This window comes from Trematomus bernacchii, unplaced genomic scaffold (genome assembly GCF_902827165.1).
Source record: "Trematomus bernacchii unplaced genomic scaffold, fTreBer1.1, whole genome shotgun sequence".
Taxonomy (NCBI): Eukaryota; Metazoa; Chordata; class Actinopteri; order Perciformes; family Nototheniidae; genus Trematomus; species Trematomus bernacchii.
The window spans coordinates 2,401,326-2,424,182 of NW_022987685.1; the positions used below are offsets into that span (position 1 = coordinate 2,401,326).

The following is a 22,857-nucleotide window of genomic DNA, read 5'->3' on the forward strand; positions in this document are numbered from 1 at the left end:
TCAAGATGGAAACCTGGCAAACAAGAGAGAGTCTCAACAATAACATGTGGAATTGAAAACACAGACAACCTGGGAGAAATAGCAAATTGGAAAATGTCCGTAGAGTAAAGATTGTGATTTGACATTTGTACTTCAAAGGATTTTTAGGCCCAGCTAGTTATAAGGGCTGGCAGTTGGCCCTCTCTCCCTCCTCAGAGTGGAAGGAATGCTCTCTGTCCGCCGGGTGTCACGCTCCAGGAGGGAGGCAGTCTTGTGACGTTTCGCTGAGCCTCACTGTTTTCTATCGTCTGACCTGCACCAACGGTTTTTACTCGTAAAAGTCAAATTTTATAGACCAAAAATGCCACTGTACTTATTTGCTGCCGTTGTTCTTGACACAGTCTAGTGCTGTGTGTCACTTTCTCCTGAGAGCACACCTTCTCAACCACACACTCTACTCAGTGTGCCAGGAGGAAATAGGTGACATTTTCAGCTTCAGTTATTAGCCACCAGCTGCTTTGATGTTATCTTGATAAAACTTTAAACGCTGTTGGATTGACAAAGATATGCAGAGATAAAAAACTAAAAGGGGAACAGACAGTTAGCTTGAGCCTTTGTGTTAGTCCTGAAGATAAATGGGACAAAATTACCATTTTATGCACAATTATCCCAGCAATAGTACTTATCCCAGAATCTCAGTATTCATTGAATATGCTTTAAACTGCTTAGAAATTTCACTAAAACATACTTTACTTAACATATTGTTGGTTAACATATTTTCATGGCATGTATAAAAAAACAACAAACATTATTTCTTATCTGTTTGATTTGGCAGTCAGGTACCTGTTCTGAGAAGTGTGTTCTCTGCTATCGTCGGTTTCCCAAATCAAATTGGATTTTATGCATTGCCTGTGTTTGAAGTAATGAGGGCAGCCGCCAGGGTTAAACAAACGTTAGCGAGGATCAGAGTTCACCGTGTGTCTGTGTGCCGGCCGCGCACAGAGAGCTTGTTAGCATATGGATATGATAATGCCATTATCACACAGGCTTATCTGGAGCCAATAAGCAGATAGACTGTGAATGCTCCACCTCTCACACACTCTGAACAGCAAATATTGAACAGTTAAATATATTCCTCGCCTCAAATCAGACGCACTGGTGCTTGTTTTTGTCAACATTTGGACCTATTTTCTGTGTCGTAAACTGAGCGAGGCTGTTAGTCTCATCACAACACACTGTAAAGATTAATTAGCAGCGTGAGGTATTCACTGACCGCAGTTTAATAGCCAGCCAAGCGCATGCATACTGTAGCTCGCCCCATATGAGTTCAATCAGACTCAACTGGCTTCAATTTGAGCTCATCTCCCATCAAACTGCACCTCAGGAAAATCACAGAGCGTTCGTTTTTTCTGCGGTCATGGCCGCCTTGTAAATGGAGGTTTCGTCAGCTCATTGGCACCTTGTTCTCGGTCTGGCCTTCACCACCTACAGCACTCTGTGATGACAGGTGGCAGCGAGGCCCACTTTGCTCTTCAGATCCTCCAGAGCGTACAGAGTACCACTTAGAGCAGACAGACGCTGCAGAAGCTCACTCACTGCTGCTCGGCGGCTGCCAGCGGAGCTACAAAGGCCTGATACTCATCAAGATATGCAAAGAAACTTTAAAACGTCACAACATTTTACTGGAATCACTTTACCTTACATTTTGTAAACCATGGGCTCAGGTCAGTTTTGAGATTTTTGGCTATTTTGCATTACAGATGGTAAATATATTTTCGAAATAAACATATTAATTAACTTTGAGTGAAAAACTAACTAACAAACACAAATCATAAGGTCCCTGCGCGTACATTTTTTTATTCGTGGAACATTGTGTTGGTCGGTTCTTTCTTACGTGATAATCAGGCTCTACATTTCTGTCCAGTACCTTTTTTTAATGGTGATGTAGACGGCGTTTTCAAGTCTCTAATTGATAGGATCTTTACAATTATCCCCATAATGAAAATGTGCAATTGACCATAAATATACCGTATCTTTCCCTCCCTAATTGACCGTTATTACAGCTGAAAAAAAACACCCTTTTTCTTGCAGATTCTTGCATTTGACATTTATTTATCGTCAGTATTGCTAGCGTAGCTTCTGTTTTAAGAGCGCTTCAGCCGCCCTGTTGCATTTAGATGAATGTGTTACACTTGCACAGTAGCTACATGTGCACTTGTCACAATAGAGGTGTTGGTGTGACTTATCCGCCGCTCCTGTTATTTATAACGACGGGTCAGCCCGCTCCCTGCGTTAATTACTGCATCTCCACACACTCTGTAAACATTGCTTTTTATTGTCATCTACTGTGCCCAGGGTTCAGTGCATGTCATGCTCAGCTGCTGTTTCACTGAAGCTGTGAGGGGATCTGCTGCTGAACCAACGGAGACAGACACAGCTCTGTCCGTGGTCCAGCATTACACACATGCTCAGACTTCGTGCATGCACACACACTCGCAGGCTTTCACCCCTGGGGAACAGGCCTCCAGGCTCTTTTGTGTGAAGGGATGAGATCATTGTAGGGCACAACATGGGGGGATGGAGTAAGGGGTGTACTTTAATCTCTCTTTCTATGTCTTTTAATTTGGTACCTTTTGGAAATGAAGGCGTAGAAGGACCACCGGAGTTTTATTTATGGCAGTCTAAGAGTTTTCCTCTGCCCTCAGGGGGTTTCGGGCTGCAATGCCAACCTTTGACACATTTGCAAGCAAGTTGGGACCAGTGCCACCGACAAGAACAAGAATTTAAAGGCTGGGAAATCAGGCCCGGAGGAATGATCCACTCAGTGTTAAAGAATGAAGAGTCATCATGGATCTTATTACGATCCTCAGTTGGGGCTTTCTTCTGTACCACTACTTACTGATTCAAACAAGAATGGGCTATTGTTCTGGAGGCAGTGATCCTTCACATATTGTCATATTTTATTACACCTTGCCACATTTTATCTTTACAAAATCTGGATTAGTCCCCATCCTCTGCATGCCTATATCAGAGCAGCTCAAAATATCATATAATATGACAAACAAGTATTTGTACATTTCTTTCCCACACCTGTTGGAAATGAGAAAGTGTCACTACCAATCCATCTGGCCTCAAAAAGTCTAGAAAAAAGCACTAAATGAACTTAATATTTCACCATCTGCTCCATTTTTAGTCGCTGTTAGGGTGGAGGTCTATATTCAGAAGCTCATGTATAAGAAATTATGGTTTGAATGGTTTTATATGTCTGAAGTATTTAACAATGTTGTTTCTTTTGGGACATTTGTCAGACCTTAAGTATTGGATATCTGGAGTGCTCTCAGCTTTGTTGAAATGGAGAAATATTCCAATTCTAATGAGGCCTGGATGATAAAACCTGTTCTACATTGTTGACTTATAACGGTTTGAACCGTTGGCGGTTTTTGCTTGGCTTTCACTCTCTTTATTCTCAAGATTATGGCACTTATAGTCATGCCATATGTTGTTATTTTCAGGGTAAATTCGGATACTCGGCGTGTTGTCATTTGGCAAGTCACTCCGGATTGTTCTCTTTGTATATCGTTGGCACAACTAGAAATTATAAACAGATAAATAGACATTTATCCGCATTCTACGTCAGCAATACTGTTCTCACTGGAAAAGGGAAGTCACTGATTCCACAATTTTTATGAATGGCTTATGGTTCTGAGAAGAGGTTTGATTAAAGTGAGCACTGTGGATACAATTGAATTAAACACAGATAAAATAGAAGTAATAGTATCCTTTAAAGCGTGATAGTATTTTTGTCCTGGTTCATAGTGACCCCCCTCCCAGACAAAGAGCGTGATACTGGATCATTGGGGCTCCAGAGGAACAGGTTTTCACATGTGGAGGGAGGGGCAGAGCACCACCTTTTAGAGGCAGGGGCTCCAGTTACAACACAGGGCACAGGCCCTAACACAGTGGAAGTCTAATGGACCAGTATGTCTGACGTTTTCACTGGAAAAGCTTCACAATTTATGCCTGGAGGTTAAAAAGTTTTCCTGAATGTTTTCCACCCTGCATGCTGAGACAAGCGCAGATCCAGAGGGGCGGAAAATCCTCAATGTTACGTTCACTACTGTTTACAACAGCTTAAAAGCTTTTAGTCTAATCCACTGTCAACACCACCACCGTTTATGGTCACTACCTTGTTTTATATGCTCGCCAGACATAAAAGTGCCCGATATAAAAAAAGCCATTTTAGGTCTAAAACTGAGACGGCAGAGAACATGTCAGCTATACTAAATGTACCCTTGAAAGACTTGCAGATCATTTTCCTCAGTGAGAGTAACACTATAGCCGCAGCTCAGGGTCGTGTAGCCTGGCATTGTTGGGGCTCGGTTGCCATGGCAGCACCAGTGTTCGTCTATTATGGGCTGTTACAAAGAGATATTTGTATGGTGTGTGTATGGAGGCAGAGGGGACTGTTACACACGGTGCCAGCCTTAAGAGTGAGTCCACAGCTGTGTCACCTTACATGCAGGGGAATACTATAGTATCAGTGGTGGTATGTTCAGGTTACTATCGGTTTTGTTGCCTTAAAGGTCCAAATAATAATTGAATGTTCTACTGTGAATACAGATGTGAGCTTTATGTTGCTTGTTCACTAAAAGACTCTGGAATTACAACCACTAATTGCGATTATTCTTTACTGATATTGCAATTGCGATATGATGCAGTAATGTCGTGTTGGACTGTATTTCATGCAGATACATGGGCACTGATAAAGACCCAGATGCATGAATGAAAGTTTATTAAATTCATTAATCTTCTTTAGTGAAACCGGTGTGTTCAGTGTCGTGCCACACACAAAGACCATCAGAGGGAATTTACTGGCCGGCCTTTGGTGAGAACACATTTAACAGCGTGTTTCTTTATTGAGCAAATATACTCTGAAAACATCTACCGTTTAGCTTTTGAATAGGGTTTTGACTGGTGAGAGTAACCATGGATACAGTGCAGTACATCTTCCCAGAGCAATGAGTCTTGAAGCAGTTCTGCTGTTGTGCTTCGTCATTAAATACGAGCTGGAGACAAACATTATTTATTGTGTTGTGAAAAACCACATCTGGAATTATTTGGGCTTTTATGGATTTTTTTTTCAAGTACATACGTTTCAGTGCAGTCCTCAGAATGAGTCAATGTCCTAGATTGTGAAAGGACACTGAAATAAAGTACATTCGTAAATGGTGGTCTCCATATGCTATGTAAAAAATGTCATAAAGACTGCAGATGCGATTAAGAAGTCACATCAACTTTTATCTAACAGATAACCAATAGATCTTTCTCATTTAATAACTTTTTAAGAATTCAAAGAATGTGGAGTGGACCATCCCTAATATCCATCAGGGCTTTTCCATCCTACGTTTCTTCAACAGCTGACCCTCCTGAAAGAATAGGTCTGCCATACTTCCCATCTTCATTCATGCACTTTTATTGCCGTCTTTGTTTATGGAAAGTGGAAGTCTGCTGCCTTGGATATGACCTGGAATGCAATGTACTGTTTTTGCCGCTCGATGCATAGGTTAGCACTCTCTGCTCTTTGATTTCCTGACATTGTTTTAAAAGGAAAAAAGAAAATGGTCCCCGTAATAGGCAACCATCCAGCTACAGTTCTTCAAAGCTACCTGGCCTGTAAAGCTGGCAGTATATGAAACGCATCCTTATTGGCTCGTTCTCATGGGCAGAATGCCAAGTGTAACTAAAAAGCACTGCTGCCTTCATTATTCATCAGATAAGGGCTTAAATGAAACATTAACTATTTCACACACACAACGCCTTAGTTGTGCAAGACTTGGCATGGCAGGCTCAAAGTCTAGAAAATATTTTTAGTTTTTGTGTGTAACTAACGTGTGTCAGCTGATTGCTTTCTCTGAATAATTCCCTCCTTTCCTTCCTGACAAACGTTGTAGTGTCCCCTAAAGCTTAAGATAGGTATAGAAACAAGTGGATTCAAATGAGCTTAAGCATGCAAGCTGCTTTAGTTGTATTCTTTCAGATTGTCTTTGCAGTACAACGCTCTTGCCTTTCAACATGCCTGTACTGTGGCTAACATGTTCGTATGAGCAATCAATCAAGTCCTGAAAAAAACTGAAAAATCTATAACGGACATGTTAGCGTTTGTATTATTCATAAATTCCAGGGCTGTCTGTGTTTGCCGTTGCCATGCAGAGAGGTTTCTTTTTCCCCCCGCAGCCACAGCTGACTCACCACTGGAAAACTTGAACTTCCTGTCGGTCTCTAACGGCTCTTTTGAAGGCGCCATGTGGACGTGTTGGTTTCTTTTTCTCCTCAGAAAACCGGTTGTTCTCCCTTGTGTCTTGATCAGTTAATTGCGCTTCATTGGCACAGTAAGATTAGCAACGTTTTCAAATATTCTGCATCATCTACGATATTACGATATGTAGGAAGTGATCCACAATGCCTGTGAATGAATAATGGACTGTCACACCCGTTATTTCACAAGAGCTCAATTTCCAATGTAAGTGTTTACTGAGTCATCATCTGCGGGATTTAGCGACACGGTGAACTAGAAAAAAAGACACTCAAGCTTTTTTGCATATCAATAATAAATCACAAATCACATTTCTTGGCAGCTCCATGCGTTAAACGTCAGCGCCACATTTGCGACCACATTTCCAGTGTTTTATAGACTTTAGTGTCTGCTTGATTTACGCTCTCGTGGCATTTCTAAGAATTCCTCGGTGCCCGGCTGCTCTCCCATGGCTCCGCTTTACCACCAGAGCTTTAACTCTCAACATAATCGAGTGCTGCGGTGATATACAATGGCAAGAGTGTGTTTGTAAATGTCAACAAATCCTTCTATACTTCTCGTCTTTCCTGCAGTGTTTGCGTCGTAGTGGTTCCTCAGTCTTAAAGGATCCCTTTTATTGCCTTTGCCACAGTATAACTTAACATTCAGTGTGTATGTAATCCATCCCACTGTCCCATAGTGAGATGTGAGACACAAACATGCAGTGTTCTCCTGATTACAGAGTTTGAGGGCAGTGTAAAGCTAGGCTGTGGTTTGCTTTTATGTCTTCTAAGATTGTGGTACAAGAGGGTTCATTGTAGGGCTGCACCAAAAGTGTTTTATTTAAAGATTTTATTTTGAGGTTTTTGAGAAGCTTCAAACATTTTTAATGTTGTAATCAGCCTAAAAAAAGATGGACAAAATAAGATTTTGGGTTATTCTGGTCTGATAAATGTTATTTATGGTGCTGTTATTTTGAACGGGTGCATACCTTCAGTTGAGTGCAGCAAGAAGAAGAGACAAATGTTTTTTGACATCAATGAAAATGTTTCTGAAAAGCTAAACGTCCAAAAGATATGGATTAAGGCAGAGTATTTTGTAAAATAAAAACAGGGTTGGAATTTGGAAAATTGTTGCATCTAACTTTTTCTAATAACTGTTGACTCTGAAGTTATGGAAAATGTTTGGAATCTGAAACCATTGTACAAAGCCACCACTGGAATCTAATTCTACAAATAGAAAAACAAAAATAGTGAAGCCTTATCTTTTCTGCAACAGAAATAGGTACTTCAAATGAAATAAATAGACAAAAAAACCTTCAAATGTTGATGAAGAATTCCATCTAGCTCTAGTATCTTTTAGGTAAAAAGACAATACGAAAGTCTGCTTCAATGTAAATCCTCATGAATCTCATATCCCACTTCTTTCCCTTCAGGTACGCCCAGCCATGATTGAGGATAAGGGTCACCGTGTGACCGACTACTTTGTGGTGGCCGGGCTGACGGACAAGTCCACGCCTCTGGAGCAGGACCTCTCCGAGACCAAGTCCAGCGGGCCCAAAGCCCCCATCAGCGACCTGGCCGTCATCAACCGGTCCGCCGGAGAGACGGTTCCTGAAGGCTTCACATGCATCGACAGCACCTACAGCGGCCAGCCCGCCAACCTCAACCACGGCAGCCTGAAGAGCCCCGAGCTGTTCCTGTGCTACAAGAGGGGCCGGGGGAAGTCCCCGCTCATCGACATCGGGTGAGTCAGCCGTTTGTTGACATGTGTGTAACGCCGGCTACAGAAAAACATAAGTGAAAATGCACCCATTGCAACTTTTTTGGTTGATTTTTGCAGATTCAGATTTTCTTTCTTCCTGAGAACTATAATGAGTAGCTGCCACCAACGTTTTGGTAATTGTTCGACTCTCTGTGTGCACAACTTAAAGTCATCATGCAGTTCATCCGTGTTCATTTGAACCCAAAAAACAATTGGATATACAAGATGGCTAAACAGAAATACCATCCTTAAACAATGGTCAGTTGAAGAAACAGACAAAATAACTTTAAAAAAACACAAATAAATAAATAATTACATTAAAAATAAATTAAAAACATTACAGGTATATTGTTAACATTAGGGGTTCAGGGCCATAGCAATGTAAAGCCTGTGTTTTTCTCATGCTTATCACGTTATATGCAAGTCATTTTGACGGCATGACAACACATTTTGTTCGAGGAAGAAGGAAATAGGTGTGTTGACACCTCCATTCACTCGCCCATATTGCATCACACAGTTCTCCCTCTTGGCTCTTATCCATCGATAGAATTTCTATGCTCATAACTCCGTCATGTCTCACTTCTTCCATCTTAAAATCGCAACTGCTCTCACTATTTCACATGGGAGGAGAAAACGTTACCTGCATTTCATCACCGGAGCTTTGTGACTGTTATCTTTGAATCATGGAGAAAAATGACGCAACAGCCGGAGGCACTCCAGTTCTCCACACACCTCAGTCTTTGTCTGAAGCCTTTTGTGTCTCCCTCTAACAAACTGGAGTTTCCTGTTACAGGAGACGCTCACCCTCTTAAAGGATCCCCTGCAAAGTCCCGTTTCATTAAAGCTGTGTAAAAGATGTCAACACATTGACTGTATCCTACTTGTTCTGTGAGGAATGTGGTTCATGTCATGTGTTATTGATGTGTTTCCCTGGCAAATGTAGCTTTAAAACTACAAAAAAAAAGCCCTGCAGCCGTCAAAGCATAAACAGAAGATCGTATGTCAAGTCATGTGTCCTTTTTAAGAGGTTGCGCAACCCTGCTTAGCATGCTAACAGACATATGGGCCGGATAAAAGAGAAGCAATCTAACATCCAAGGATTCACAGCCATTGTCAAGCTGATTTTCTTTGCGTTTTGTATGGTTATTGCACCAAATAAGGCATGCAGTTTAATGAGACTTCACATGCCTCTTCTTTTCTGAGTAGCTGCAAACAAACAGATATTATAAACAGACTCCAAATGAAAAATTCATGACTGCATGGTCTATTAATAATAATGAAAGGATGCTGGAAGATAAGTTAATGCATTATTAGAGCATTGACTCACTTCCTGATGGTTTTACTACAGCGCAGAAGGTCAGCAAATATATTTGGCCATGTTGCAACATCCTCTGATTTCCGTTTCCACCTGCTGGTCTTCATCGTCCGAAAAAAGCCAAACGAGCGACCTGTAAATCATTCATTCTTCCTGCTGTCAGTGTGCAGCGTTCCCAGCCCGGGGCTCCGCGGCGTCACGACTCACTGTGCCCATTAGCACCCTGTTTTTGTTGCCCAAATGAGAATTTGCTGGCAGTTGTCCTCCTGGCCTCTTTGCATTCTTTTCAGAATAAATGGGGTGTCTCAGCACTATTATATCTGTAGCCGGCCCAAGATTACACAATGTGTTTTTGGGGTTTGTCTTGTATTAAAGAGGGCAGCAATAACAGCTCTCGGCCTCCCACGTGGCATTGTCAAGATGGAAAGGGAGGACATGGAGCATGCTGCCATAGAAGCCCTGCAGTCATGCAAAAAAGATCCAGAACAGGGAAGACGCTGACTGCTCTCCTCACAGACACGTTCAGCTGTGCGCTACTCAACAGGAACGATTAGGAGAATGGCGGTGCACAATACATTTCAAGTGTTTAGTAAGGCGAGGCAAGTTTGTTTATATAGCACAATTAAATGCAAGGCAGTTCAAAGTGCTTTACTAAAACAAATGTAAAAGCATTAAGATATATAGCAACATAATGACATTCTAAGCTAAGTACATCTAAAAACAGTCATTAATTAATACAAATAAAACAAGTAAAAATATAAAAAGGTATAATAAGATAAGGTATAATAACATATGAATGATTTAATAGAAGGCATCTGCTAAAGGCATCTTCTTTTAGCCTGGAATTAAATATGTGAGTAGATTCAAAGTGCGTTACAAAAAAACTATAAAAGCATTAAGGTTAAGAGCAACAGAAACACATAAAAAAAATGACATTTAAGTACATCAAGCCAAGAGAATACAATTAGAACAAGCACAAAGGTATAATAAGATAAGGTAAAATAACATATGTGATTTAATAGAAGGCAGCTGCTAGAGAAAAGCCTTCAGCCTGGAATTAAATATGCGAGCAGATTCTCCCCAGATTTGCATTTTTCTGGGAGTTTAAAAACTGAGCTTCGCCATGTTTTGTTTTGACTTCGGGGACAGTGTCGACCAAGCTGGATTTGAGGAGAATCTGGATTTTAATGTTTCCTTTACTGTCTGGGATTTGAATGAGTCAACTGGTAAATATGTCTGAATCACATCATCCATTGAAGTTAGACTTCAGAGTGAAACACGAGCTTTAAGAAGAAGACAGTCAGAGGTGCAGACCACACACTGATCCTCTCTTTAATACAGGAGAACCAGAATTCATCAGTTTGCTTATTGTCTCTCAAGAAAACACTTTTTCCTATCAGTCTGAATGTGGATGTATGTTTATATGGCAATGCTGTGTTTTTCTTATCTAAGATGACCTAAAACTGAATTAATTATAATGTATTGTTTCTGCTTTGGAGGATTCCATGGAAGGCTGCTTCCTCAGATGCTTAACCTCATCACTCAGCTTGTGGTTGAATACTTCACTATTCGGGGAAAATCATCCAGTATCTGCTGTGTTGGTTCTGTCTATTTTACCGTCTTTATTTTGTGCTTTTCCTAAGTTGGTGTTTGCCTTCCATGTCGATTGTCTTCATGTGTGTCAATGTAAACTGTTGCATCATAAGAATGTGAGTGTTGTCGTTTGGCTGCAAGGCATGTTTAAGAAACGAAAGCGATGTGTGCCAGCAAAACTGATCCATGGACAGCACTGTCTCTTGAGCCACCAAATTGTTTAAGATAGTACAATGATGCCAGCTCTTTGCACTTCTTGCCAAATATTCACAAAATGTGTCGTGTCATTAAAGTCTCCTATCATGCAAAAATGCACTTTTGTATGTATTTTATACATAAATATGTGTCCCCGGTAGGGATGCTCCGATCGATATCGGCCGATACTCACTCTCTGCCAATCGATCGGTGCTCTCTAAAAATGCCGATTGCGAGAGCCGATCGCATGACGTAAAATTATGACGTAAAATACATGACACTTTTCTCTGTTCGTGGCAAAACAAGCTCGCCAAAATGGCTTCACCAGTCTGGCAGTATTTTAAGGTGTCCGAAAAAGACAATAAAATAGCGGTATGCATCGTGTGTGAAGCAGGAATCCTGCAGCTCCACCCGCTGTGACGGACCGGTGAGCGGAGCAACACACACAAGAGTTAGACCTAACACACTTAGCTATTTTATCTACCTCTGGAACAAGCTAAACTAGTTATAAATATATGTATTCTTCACTGTCACTCATTACTGGATCAGTGTGCTGCATGAGATACTGACAGGCTGTCAGGAGAGAGAGAGAGGGGGAGAGAGGAAAAGAGAGCGCTTCCGCTAATTTCTCCCGTGTTATTATCCAAAGTTAATGTAAACTTGAATAATGTACTTCAATTGTAATGAATAATGTAATAATTATGTTGGTTGTTGTTTGTGGAAGCGCCAGTGAATGAGTCCCATTAACTGAGTTTTAAACATCACTTTAAATGGAAGATCCCCATAGGCCCCGCCCACTCGATCGGCGATCGGCCCCAAAATTGGCGATCGGAGCATCCCTAGTCCCCGGTGTGTCAGTAGACTCGCAAAGTGTCAGAAAATAAAACCCTCTCTCTTTTCCTCCTTACACAAATCTCTAAAAACGGGGGTACAACGGGGCTGATCCAGATTTGCGTCCGATATGACGTAATATCGGAAATGTGGGCTGGCTTTACACCCACGGCCCTATCAGAAACGTCGCTGTATCAGAAACAATGCCCAGCGTGTTTTGGACGTAATATGGTCTTTGTTTACATTAGCAAGCATCGCTAACACTCAGAGCTAACCTGTACTGGAGAGAGCATGTGTAAAAAAGCAGGAAATTAAAAGGCACTCACCTTGTGGTAAACCCGCAAGAAAGAAAGCATTTGAGCTCCATAGTGTTTCAGAAATAATCCCTGATGTGGTTTGGAACATGATATGGTTCATGTTTTAATCACGGGAGCATTTAGCTGTATCTCCGTATAATTCTGAGCAGGCACAAGCTCCCCCTCCTCTTTTTTTTTTTTCTCAAGCTAAGGACCCCAAACCTGCAGTTCTCTAACAGGCCTGAAATAGAGGGATATGAGGGATTTCTAAAACGCATGATCTATTTGGTATTTTGAGCAAAACACATCATAGACATGTTTTTTATATATTTGTATATATCTGAGACCCATAATATATGCCTAAAAAAAAACCTTGAAGTGCCAGACTAACATACCTACTTCCTGCTTGTGTTCCTCAGAGTGCTGTATGAGGGTAAGGAGCGTCTGATCCATGGCTGCGAGGTGATCCAGGCCACGCCGTACGGCCGCTGCGCCAACGTCAACAACAGCTCGGCAACATCGCAGCGCATCTTCATCACGCTGCGCCGAGCGCCGCCCGTCACGCCGCAGAACTCCCTCGCAGTGACCGACATCTGCGTCATCGTCACGAGCAAAGGAGAGACGCCGCCTCACACCTTCTGCAAAGTGGACAAGAACCTCAACTGTGGCATGGTAATGTCCGATTTTTATTCCCGGAGTGAACACTTTTTATCAGTATATGGAGAACTAATTTTAATGTTTGTGTTTTGATTATTTCAGTGGGGCTCCAATGTGTTCCTGTGTTACAAGAAGTCAGTGTCTGCGTCCAATTCCATCAGTTACAAAGCTGGTGAGTGTTTCTACTGATGCTTTACTATTTAAGAAATTCACATCATTTTCATAGAGAAATAATTAAGGTACGAAGATATTCTAAATCCACTTTAATTTGAGATAAAAGGACACAGGGAGTAGTTGGTTGTAGCATAAATATATGGTCAACAAATGTGGTAAAAATATTGTGTCTGAAGCCAAGAGTCCATAATAAATTAAAAATAAAAAGATTCACAAACTCAAATTTAAGAGATGGCCACAAGTAAAGTAGTTACATTTCTGACTTCTTAATTCAGAATGATGAGATAGTAAGTCAACATCATTTGACTGTCAGAGTTTGAGAGAGTATTTTTGTAACACATTCATCAGACATTGATATTAAAACATGTTGCAGTAACTAGTCATTGATATGATATGGATACAGCAGTGTAGTTTACAATGGTGCAGCTTTGTGTGTCAGTTACCTCTTGTCTCAAATTTCAAGCGAGCGGCACCTTCAGTGTATATCTCCGATCTTGCGTTTCGTCATTGTTTATTACAGCTGGCATTTCGAAACTGCTGTGTGACATTTTGTCTGGCTGAATTCTTCCCAACAGCTTGGCCTTTTGGATTAATTCACCTTCATAATCAGTGTTTTATGACTGTGTGCACACACAAACATGCAGGCTTTATCTTTTTGCCCGGCCTTTTTCCTGTGAGAAGGCTGTTTATTCATCTCAGACAACGGCACTTCCTGCCACGCCCTTCGTATGTGTGTGTGCAGGCTCGTTTGTGTATGCTCATGTTAACATAAGAATGCGTGTGTTTTGTAAGATCGACATCTCACCAAACAACAAGTTACACAGAGGAGCAGAACGGTTATTTCCTGTAAATAAAACCAGATTATACTAAATACTGTTTATCAGAACTACAGAAAAAACACTGCTTCCCTTCTTCGTTTATTCTGCTTAATCCTCGCAGTGAAATAAAGCCAGAATTGTACAATACAACATTACTTATTTAAGTCATCATTTCTATCTTCCTTTGTTCTCCAGGTCTCATTTTTCGTTACCCAGAAGAGGACTATGAGTCGTTCCCTCTGTCAGAATCTGTCCCTCTGTTCTGTTTGCCCATGGGTGCAACAATCGAGTGCTGGGCGCCCAACACACGAGATCCTCTCCCCGTCTTCTCCACATTTGTCTTAACCATCTCTTCCGGGGAAAAGGTGAGATGAGTCAAAAAGGAGACACAACATTTCCTTACTTTCACAAGCAGTCAATGGATCACTGTCGCTGTCTACACTGCACTGATTTTAAATACAAATCCATCAATCAATTAAGTAAATGTCAACTAGTAGTCTCACTAAACTATGTAGAAAAAACAACTTGGAAATGAATTATTTTATTTTAGTTTGAGTTCATTTAACAGAATTTATCAGCAAATAGCAGTTCCTCCTTGTTTCTGAGAGAGAATGAAAATGTACTTAATAAACTTAATAAAAAAAGAATGTCACGGTATTGGTCTTCACTGGTGTTAACTCACTAAAATACTACAATATATAAATAAACAGCCTTATGAGTGCAAGCAACATCCAATGCCGATGATCTCAAAATGGTACTTCCATTAAGGTTAAACCAAAAACTTACAAAAGGACTCAAATCATTTGTCCGTCTCTGGCTCCAGGTGTATGGGTCAGCCATCCAGTTTTACGAGCCTCATCCTGTGGATCAGCTGAGCGAGAAGCAGAAGATCCAGCTGGGCTTGCTCACCACGGTGGAGAAGAAGATGATCCCTAACCGACCCGTAAACACCAACAAATGCATCTGCCTGCTCTCCCGCTGGCCCTTCTTCGAGTCCTTCCGCAAGTTCCTGATGTTCCTCTACAAGCTCTCCGTCTCCGGCCCGCACCATCTGCCCATCGAAAAGTAGGAATATACCCGCCGCTATTTACATTGTTTTGATAGGTTGAATGCTGCATATATTTTAAGACATTTGAACACGTTTTGTGCTTTTCTCTCAACAGGCACATCTCCCACTTTATGCACAACGTGTCGTTTCCTTCCCCTCAAAGGCCCAGAATATTAGTCCAGGTGACATTTGTTATTATTGTCAATTATAACCATACTTTGACTTGTATAATTATGTTTCTAAAGTTCCTTATCATACTTTGTTTCCTTTCAGCTGTCGGCACATGACACCTTGATCCTCTCCCAGCCTGTGTGTACACCCCTACCCCTCAGGTACTACAGGTTTTGCAATGCTTAATCATTTCACAACAAACAAATATGTTCAGTTACTTTGTTAAAATTCTTCTTAAACCTACTGTAGGTGGCCAGTTTCAGTTTAGATGTTTTACTTTGAAAGGTTTGTTTTCATTTCAATCTGAATGGGGCAGTTTATGTTCACTTTGTCTGAAAGAAAAACAGCTGAGCAGGCTAAAAAAAAAGGAGCAGTGTAGTGTTGCAGATCAAATCCTCACACTTAAAAACATGATGGCATTTTTTCCAGTCTCCGTCTCCAGTTATAAACTCAGTTAAAAACGTTTATCAAATCAAACTTTATTTATATAGCACTTTTCATACACAAAGGTAACTCAAAGGGCTTCCCGAACCAAACACATAGACAATTTACAAAAATAAATAATATCCCCCCTTTCTAGGTAATAACCAGAGTAACCCATAACTCTGTGATTTAAAAAATAAACAAACACTTAATACCAACGCAAGACTGAAAAAAACAGGAATAAAATAAGACTCAGATTTGAATAAAAGACAATTCAGTTAAAACCAGATTTTAAAAGGTGGGTCTTGAATTTGCTCTAAAAGAATGAACGCTCTTTGCCACCCTCAGGTCTTCCGGGGGGCTGTTCCACAATCGTGGCCCGTAACAATAATAAAAAGACGCCTCTCTGTGGGTCTTTGTTTTCACTTTGTGTAGGATTAAAGTCCAGCACCAGAAGACCTGAGGGTTCTAGAGGGCTCATAGGTTAAAAGCAAATCCGATAAAAAGCTAGGCCCAAGACCATTAAGAGCTTTAAAAACCAATACAAGTTTTTGAAATTGATTCTGTAGCATCCCTTACGTCTCCTTTCTGTTTTTGTTTTCCTGCTCAAACCCATCCCCTCACTCTCCTCCTGTGCTCTCGTCCCCCCCCCCCCCCCCCCCCCCCCCCCCCCCCCTCAGCGGGGCAGATTACGGCACTCTGCTGATGAATCTGGGCTCGGAGAACTGTGCCACGCTGCTGCACTTCATCCTGCTGGAGAGTAAGATCCTGCTGCACTCGCTGCGGCCCGCCGTGCTCACCGGGGTGGCCGAGGCTGTGGTGGCTGTGAGTATTCACCATGTACCATTTCTGCACGAATATCATCAAAAATCATGATTCCCTCAGCAAGAGCCATGGCGAATATTACTCAAGTCATGGTCAGTGACGTCTGGAATCCTATCTTCTTTTTTTAACTCAAAAGAGGGCACGTGTAAAACAATATCCTGTAATAACCCACAGCATAAAGCCCTTTCTGGCAATAATGTGGATCAAATTCAGCCATTTCCCCCCAGGTTTGATATTCAATGCTATGTTATTACATTTATACGAGGCGTAGTTGCCTTCATAACAGTGTCATTTTTACATTTTTGCACACAATGGTCTCTCTACATAAAGAAATAATGACTTTATTGTCAACGTTAAAAGTTTATCTGTATTCTCTGGATAATAAAAGCAGGTTGAGTCGTAATTCTCCATGAATGAATGACAAAAAGTTTGCTAAATAACACCCATTGTGTTGGTGTTTTTCTTGTGAAGTTAACAATGGTCATTCAATGTGTAGGGTGTACATTTTGATGTGTGTGCATACCTTTGTGATGGTTGATTTAAACATTTAAAAAAGAAAAATACTCCTGAAACGAAACATGACTGACCAATCTTGAATGCCAGGAGAGAGACCTGGCTGGCACCCCTAAATAAATAAAAATAATTAACATAATTAAAAATCTAACTGTCACAACCTTCACTTTCCTTTTTATAAGATTGATTTGCCATGTGCTGTTTATTCAAAGAGGTTTGTGTGAAGTCACTTGTCTTGTTGAATTAATCCTGCTTCCCTCTCGTCTCTCCTCAGATGATCTTCCCCTTCCAGTGGCAGTGTCCCTACATCCCTCTGTGCCCGCTCTCTCTCGCTGGAGTCCTCAACGCTCCGTGTCCATTCATAGTGGGCGTGGACTCCCGCTACTTCGACCTTTACGACCCCCCGCCAGATGTCGTCTGTGTAGATCTGGACACCAACACCATCTACCTGTATGCACTGATAGTATTTACAGCTCTCACAATGTAGGACTATTTTTGAGTATTTAAATGTACTTTGTGCAGCTCTCCAGCTAACTGCGTTTGTGGTGTTATCGTGTGTTGCAGGTCTGATGAAAAGAGACACAGCAACTGGAAGAACCTCCCAAAGAAACCCTGCAAGAGTCTGGTTAACTCCCTGAGCAACTTGCACCACCAGCTGGCCACAGGTACAAACAACACCTCCTCCTTTATGGGAAAATATAATGACATGTTTACAAACTGCAAATATAGGAAAGGTTGCAACACAGTTAAGATAAGTTAAGGCAGTTGCAAGTACGTTTTTAGAAGTCAGTTATTGTTTGTTGTATAGTTTGAGCAACAGTCAACTGATTTAAAAGAAAATAATAATATATTTTCTGGTGATGAAAAAACTCAATATAATTTACTTTGATGAATTGAAAGGACTATGTGAGGAAAAGTAGATCTTGAGGGAAATAACTAAATGTGTGCAGAAGTTGTACAACAATAGAACAACAAAAAGAGCTTGTGAAAGTTAAATAAATTAAGTTTTAATTTATTTTATCAACTGATTGGTGGCAATTCTTTTTAACTGAAATAAAAACCTTTAACTAGTTATTGTACTTACTTTTAAACATTTAGTTAACAAGGCCCGGCCCCCCCGCTGACACTTTACCTCTGCCACATCATAGACTATATGCATTACATTAATGCACACAATGTCATACTCCTTTCTGCACATATTCTGATTTCACATTTCATAGTTTATATGCAAAAATTCATTCATAGCATTCTATTTCCATGTAAATTACTGCTTTGCTTTATTTTAATTTTATTTCTATTTAACTGTATTTTATTACGGTGTAAAAGATTTTGTGTTTTATATTAGATTTCTTGTTTTTTATAATTATGTATGCAAGTCAAATTCCTAGTATGTGCGAACCTACCTGGCAATAAACCTGTTTCTGATTCTGATTCAGTTGTATTTTTGTCTGATAACCTTTTACTACATGTTGTAAGCCACGCCTCCTAAAAAAATGCACCATGAGATTGTATTTCAATTGTTATAATATCTCCTATTATGATGTCTCTTTTAACCAAGGAGCATGCATAAAAATACATTATTTAAAAGAAGAAGAGACGATTTATGCCATATTTCCTGTAGCTACTTTTCATCTGCGGTCTGTAGCAGATACACACACTTCAAACATAACATAGCCTCTTCTTTGTCGTGTGTTTTAGTGACAGTGGGTCAGACACCGCAGGATAACTCGGCGGTGGACATGACTCCCATCGAGGCGGACTTCACCTGGCACAAGAAGAAGACGGCGCTGGAGATGGAGATCCAGGAGAACTTCCTGCGCTTCATGGCGTCCATCTTGAAGGGCTACCGCTCCTACCTCAAACCCATCACACAGGCGCCTTCTGTAAAAGCCACGTCTGCAGACTCCCTCTACGACCTGCAAGGTAACCCAGTCATCCATAGCGGAAATTAAGTTGATTAAAGTGTGTTTAAGTCCAGCCTAAAACTCTGATACCTGGATGTTCTTCGTTTTGTAAGCTGTGCATAATTTAATGTTATCTCTATTCCAAGGAGCATCTCAACTATCACTCAACTGAAGTGTTTCTACAAATCAATCACCTCTCTCCTTGGCTGTAATAAGACTTCACTAATGGCTGCTGCTGGGATATTCCCCCCCCCCCCTCCACAGTTAGAGATCAATTTTAGATGCAGGGAGAGGATGGACAAGGGCTTACGACACAGCATATTTTACCACTTACACTTACATTATAGAAGATGGATAAAAATACATTATAACCTGATTTATTTCTACCTGGAGTGAGTACAAGAATGTACAACTGCGTATTAGATACATTAGGTTAAACATCTCAATTATAAATCTGGGAGAGGGTTTAAAATTCCAAGAAAAAACGTATAAGATTTAAGTCATAAATTCACAGGAGTGACATTTTTGTTGCGATGAGTGACTTTTTAAAAAATTTGGCTCAAATGTCCACTTGGGCTTAAGGATGAATTGATTAGATTTTGGTTGTCAAAGGTCACTTTTGAACATAACCCTAAAAATGAATATGATTATTATGACAATTCCACGCAAATGTCTACAAATAAGATGATAAATTGATGACATTTTGGACAGAAATGAATGTAAACTGTAGCTAGACGGATTTTTGGAGGCATACAACAGTGAGGGGGGGTTACATTTACGACTTAATCTTGGAATATTTTAACTTTTTCCATGGATTACCCCCTCCCCTGGCTCTTTTTTTAACTAAAATGGTGAAAATACACCTTCGTAAGAATGACTGTGGTGATGTGAATGTTGATATATGGAATTTTAAGAAGTGTCACAACAATCTGTCCTTGCCTTCCTGCAGGATTTCTCAAAAGTAGAGACCGGGCCCACCAGAAGTTCTACTCCCAGCTCACCAAGACGCAGATCTTCATCCGCTTCATCGAGGAGTGCACCTTCGTCAGCGACAAGGACACCGGCCTCGCCTTCTTTGACGACTGCGTGGAGAAGGTGATTAGCGATTAAACCGGCGACACACTGGTGTCACGGTGTTTTGTTTTTCCTCTGCTTCCTTCTGTGAACGGGCCTTTTGTTTTATGTTTTATTGGCAAAATAACATTCGTCCAAACTGGGAGAGTAAGGAAGCAAACATTTCCTCTGATTCATTCTGGTTCCTTTGCTCTCTTTCCTCTTCTTGCAGCTTTTCCCCTCTGATAAAATCACCGACAAGGGCGCTAAGGTAATACTGGGCTTACACTATGATCACATTTCCTCTCTTTTTAATGTTTGTGACTCAAAGTAAAAGGTAAGTAGATTAGCCTTTCCCTCCTCAACATTTCCTGCTTTTCTTCTATCCTTAACTCCTAACCACAATCAAATAAGCATAGCAGATTGTAGTGTGCTTGTTGTTTACTTGCCCTCAGACAGGAAATGACCTACAGAGTGTGTTTATGTAAAGTCACAGTAGTCAGTCTGTATTGAGGCTCTGGATGCTCCCTGCAGGTCGAAGGAGAGTCCTCTGAGGACACCAGACTGCTGGAGCTGGACGAGTCTCAGAAGAGTGAACACACTGTCTTTGTAATGCCGGCGGAGCCTCCAGCTCACGATGGAACTGAACCCTCCCCCAGATACACGTGAGCCTTGACTAAAGTATAGATAAAACTCTGACTCTGAAGCACAGGACCCTGCAACAATCCTATTTCTCTCCCTGCAGATATAAAAGTTTCCCCAGGCTGCAGATGGAGCTGTTCGACTGTCCTATGGAGATACGGCCCTCCATCAGCAGCAGTGCGGCGGGGGCCAGTCTGTCCAGCAGCCCCGCCCTGCTGGCTAAGAGGACCAAGCAGGTGTGTGCACGTGTGTTTCAAGACAATGGAAGCACTGATAATTGTATGCATCATTGTTGAAAGACATATTGATTAATAGGCAAGGCAAGTTTATTTATATAGCACCTTTCAACACAAGGCAATCAAAAGTGCTTTCGAAATGATAAAAAGCTAATTCACACTATAAAATGGTATTTAAAAACGGTATAGTTGCGTGAAAGGAGAGGAACATTTAGACTAAATCACCCACACAGTCTGCATGCTGATAAGATATTCACAATAATGATAATAATTACATTGAATAATTGAATTCTTAAGCAACATGAACCCCCTTTTTAATAACTTTTTTTGTATTTTATTATAATTATTTGTTTATTTCTTTCCTTTCGGCAAAAACATCTTAAATTCTTAAACCTGTTCTTATTTTCTTTTCTTATGCCTTGGTCCAACAGGAGATCAAGCTGGCGTACAAGATGGCGAAGCACTTCTACTCCAACCCCCCGCGGTGGGCGCGCTGTCTCTTCAGTCACTGCTACAGCCTGTGGTTCATCTGCCTGCCCGCTGCCGTCAGACTGTCCAAGTCCAAGAGCCGCGCCATGCAGCAGGCCTACAACGTCCTCCTGAAGATGAGGACCACCGAGGTGGAGGTGCTGGATGAGGTACGGTCAAATTATGTATTAAAATAGATTTCAAATTCCTTTTAAAATGTTCAATTGTCTTCCTTGAAGTAATCATTTGGGATAAATGTAATCATTGTTGATTTGATAACCAAATCTAAGATTAATTTATGGTTAAACTATATTGTACTGCACAAAGTACATTTTTGATGTAATTCTTCTCTCCAGCCATGATTGTGCTGAGGTCCAGGACTTTTTTTTAAAACAAGGCCACTTTACTAGAATATGCCGTGTGCAAAAACAGGCCCTGATACGGCGTGGGGTTGAGTGAAAATGTTTGTATCTCTCCAGGTGTGTTACAGAGTGATGATGCAGCTCTGCGGTATTTGGGGTCTTCCCGTCATGGCTGTGCGAGTCCTGGTGGAGATGAAGAAAGCTGGAGTACATCCGAACGCCATCACTTATGGATACTACAACAAGGTCACACTTTGACTTTTACATTGTTAAAACACTGTGTGGCTCAGAGCACTGAGCTTCAGCCATAACAACACTTGTCTTCCATGTCCTCATCTTCTGTCTCCTCCTTCTGCAGGCCGTCTTAGAGAGCCCGTGGCCGAGCAGAAACCGAAGCGGCCTCTTCATGTGGACCAAGCTTCGTAATGTTGTTCGTGGAGTGGCCCAGTTCAAGAAAGCCCTCCACCCAAAATCTGCCAATAAGGGACCCAGTGCTACAGGTGGAGATCAAATAATCAGTGTGATTCTTTTAATGTCTCCTCTTGTTTTCTTGTTTCTCACCCACTTTTTCCTTTCTGTGTATTTCAGCTACATCTCTAGGTGTGTCAGCGGTCACTGACGCGGACCGTTTGAGTCATGGAAGTGCCGACAGCTCGAGTGAGGTCAACAGTGAAGAACACAACCGCTTAGCCCACGGCACGGAAGACACAACAGACAAACACTGTAGTACAGGTACTGATCCCCTAAAGTTAAAAGAATTACTTTAAAACCATTTGGGGCAGGAATTGTGATTTTAAAGACAGGCGTTACAGCATGGTTTGTGTTATTTTGTGATCCGCAGGAAGGCAGTCTGATCAAGGCTACGGCTCCAAGGATGATATGCACCAGGAGCTGGTAGAGTCTTTACAAACAGCCCTCCTTTCCACTGAACAGAGAAACATCTCCAAAGCACAGCGCAATGGTAGGAAAAGCTACTTCCAGTTCTAGTTCTGCATTTAAAGGTTGTTAATGCAACCAGACAACCCATTTCCTCCTTGTACGGTGATGTTGGTCTGTCAACAATGTGCTTTTTGTAACCAGGAGGTGACATTGCCGGCTCAGTGGACAGTGCTATCGCAGTAGCAGAGCCCCCCAGTCCTGTGGATGTGCCCTTGCCTGTCCCCAGTATTGTGAAGCTTTCCACAGGGAGCTTTGACAGTGGCAGGGAAACAGGTGAGGAGACGGATGAGTCCTTGATGTCACTTAAAGCTCTCCTATCATGCAAAATGCACTTTCTGATGTCTTTTATACATAAATAT

The 22,857-nt window shown here is 41.3% G+C and overlaps 1 protein-coding gene across 2 annotated transcripts in view; it reads left to right on the forward strand.

The window, feature by feature from the left end:
- Positions 1 to 22,857, forward strand: part of dennd4c (DENN/MADD domain containing 4C) — a 32,537-nt gene that overhangs the window by 2,252 nt on the left and 7,428 nt on the right. Inside the window, exons 2-22 of one of the 2 annotated variants that reach the window (XM_034136618.1) lie at positions 7,707 to 8,017; positions 12,685 to 12,937; positions 13,025 to 13,094; positions 14,110 to 14,279; positions 14,738 to 14,979; positions 15,078 to 15,144; positions 15,236 to 15,294; positions 16,237 to 16,381; positions 17,169 to 17,344; positions 17,459 to 17,559; positions 18,593 to 18,817; positions 19,748 to 19,893; positions 20,084 to 20,122; positions 20,386 to 20,516; positions 20,597 to 20,729; positions 21,161 to 21,367; positions 21,677 to 21,805; positions 21,918 to 22,059; positions 22,148 to 22,291; positions 22,401 to 22,520; positions 22,640 to 22,771. In XM_034136618.1, the coding sequence (XP_033992509.1) occupies positions 7,719 to 8,017; positions 12,685 to 12,937; positions 13,025 to 13,094; positions 14,110 to 14,279; positions 14,738 to 14,979; positions 15,078 to 15,144; positions 15,236 to 15,294; positions 16,237 to 16,381; positions 17,169 to 17,344; positions 17,459 to 17,559; positions 18,593 to 18,817; positions 19,748 to 19,893; positions 20,084 to 20,122; positions 20,386 to 20,516; positions 20,597 to 20,729; positions 21,161 to 21,367; positions 21,677 to 21,805; positions 21,918 to 22,059; positions 22,148 to 22,291; positions 22,401 to 22,520; positions 22,640 to 22,771 (3,130 nt within the window). In that variant the 5' untranslated portion in view covers positions 7,707 to 7,718. The remainder of the gene's footprint in view (positions 1 to 7,706; positions 8,018 to 12,684; positions 12,938 to 13,024; positions 13,095 to 14,109; positions 14,280 to 14,737; positions 14,980 to 15,077; positions 15,145 to 15,235; positions 15,295 to 16,236; positions 16,382 to 17,168; positions 17,345 to 17,458; positions 17,560 to 18,592; positions 18,818 to 19,747; positions 19,894 to 20,083; positions 20,123 to 20,385; positions 20,517 to 20,596; positions 20,730 to 21,160; positions 21,368 to 21,676; positions 21,806 to 21,917; positions 22,060 to 22,147; positions 22,292 to 22,400; positions 22,521 to 22,639; positions 22,772 to 22,857) is intronic. The other variant, XM_034136620.1, reaches the window with a different exon arrangement.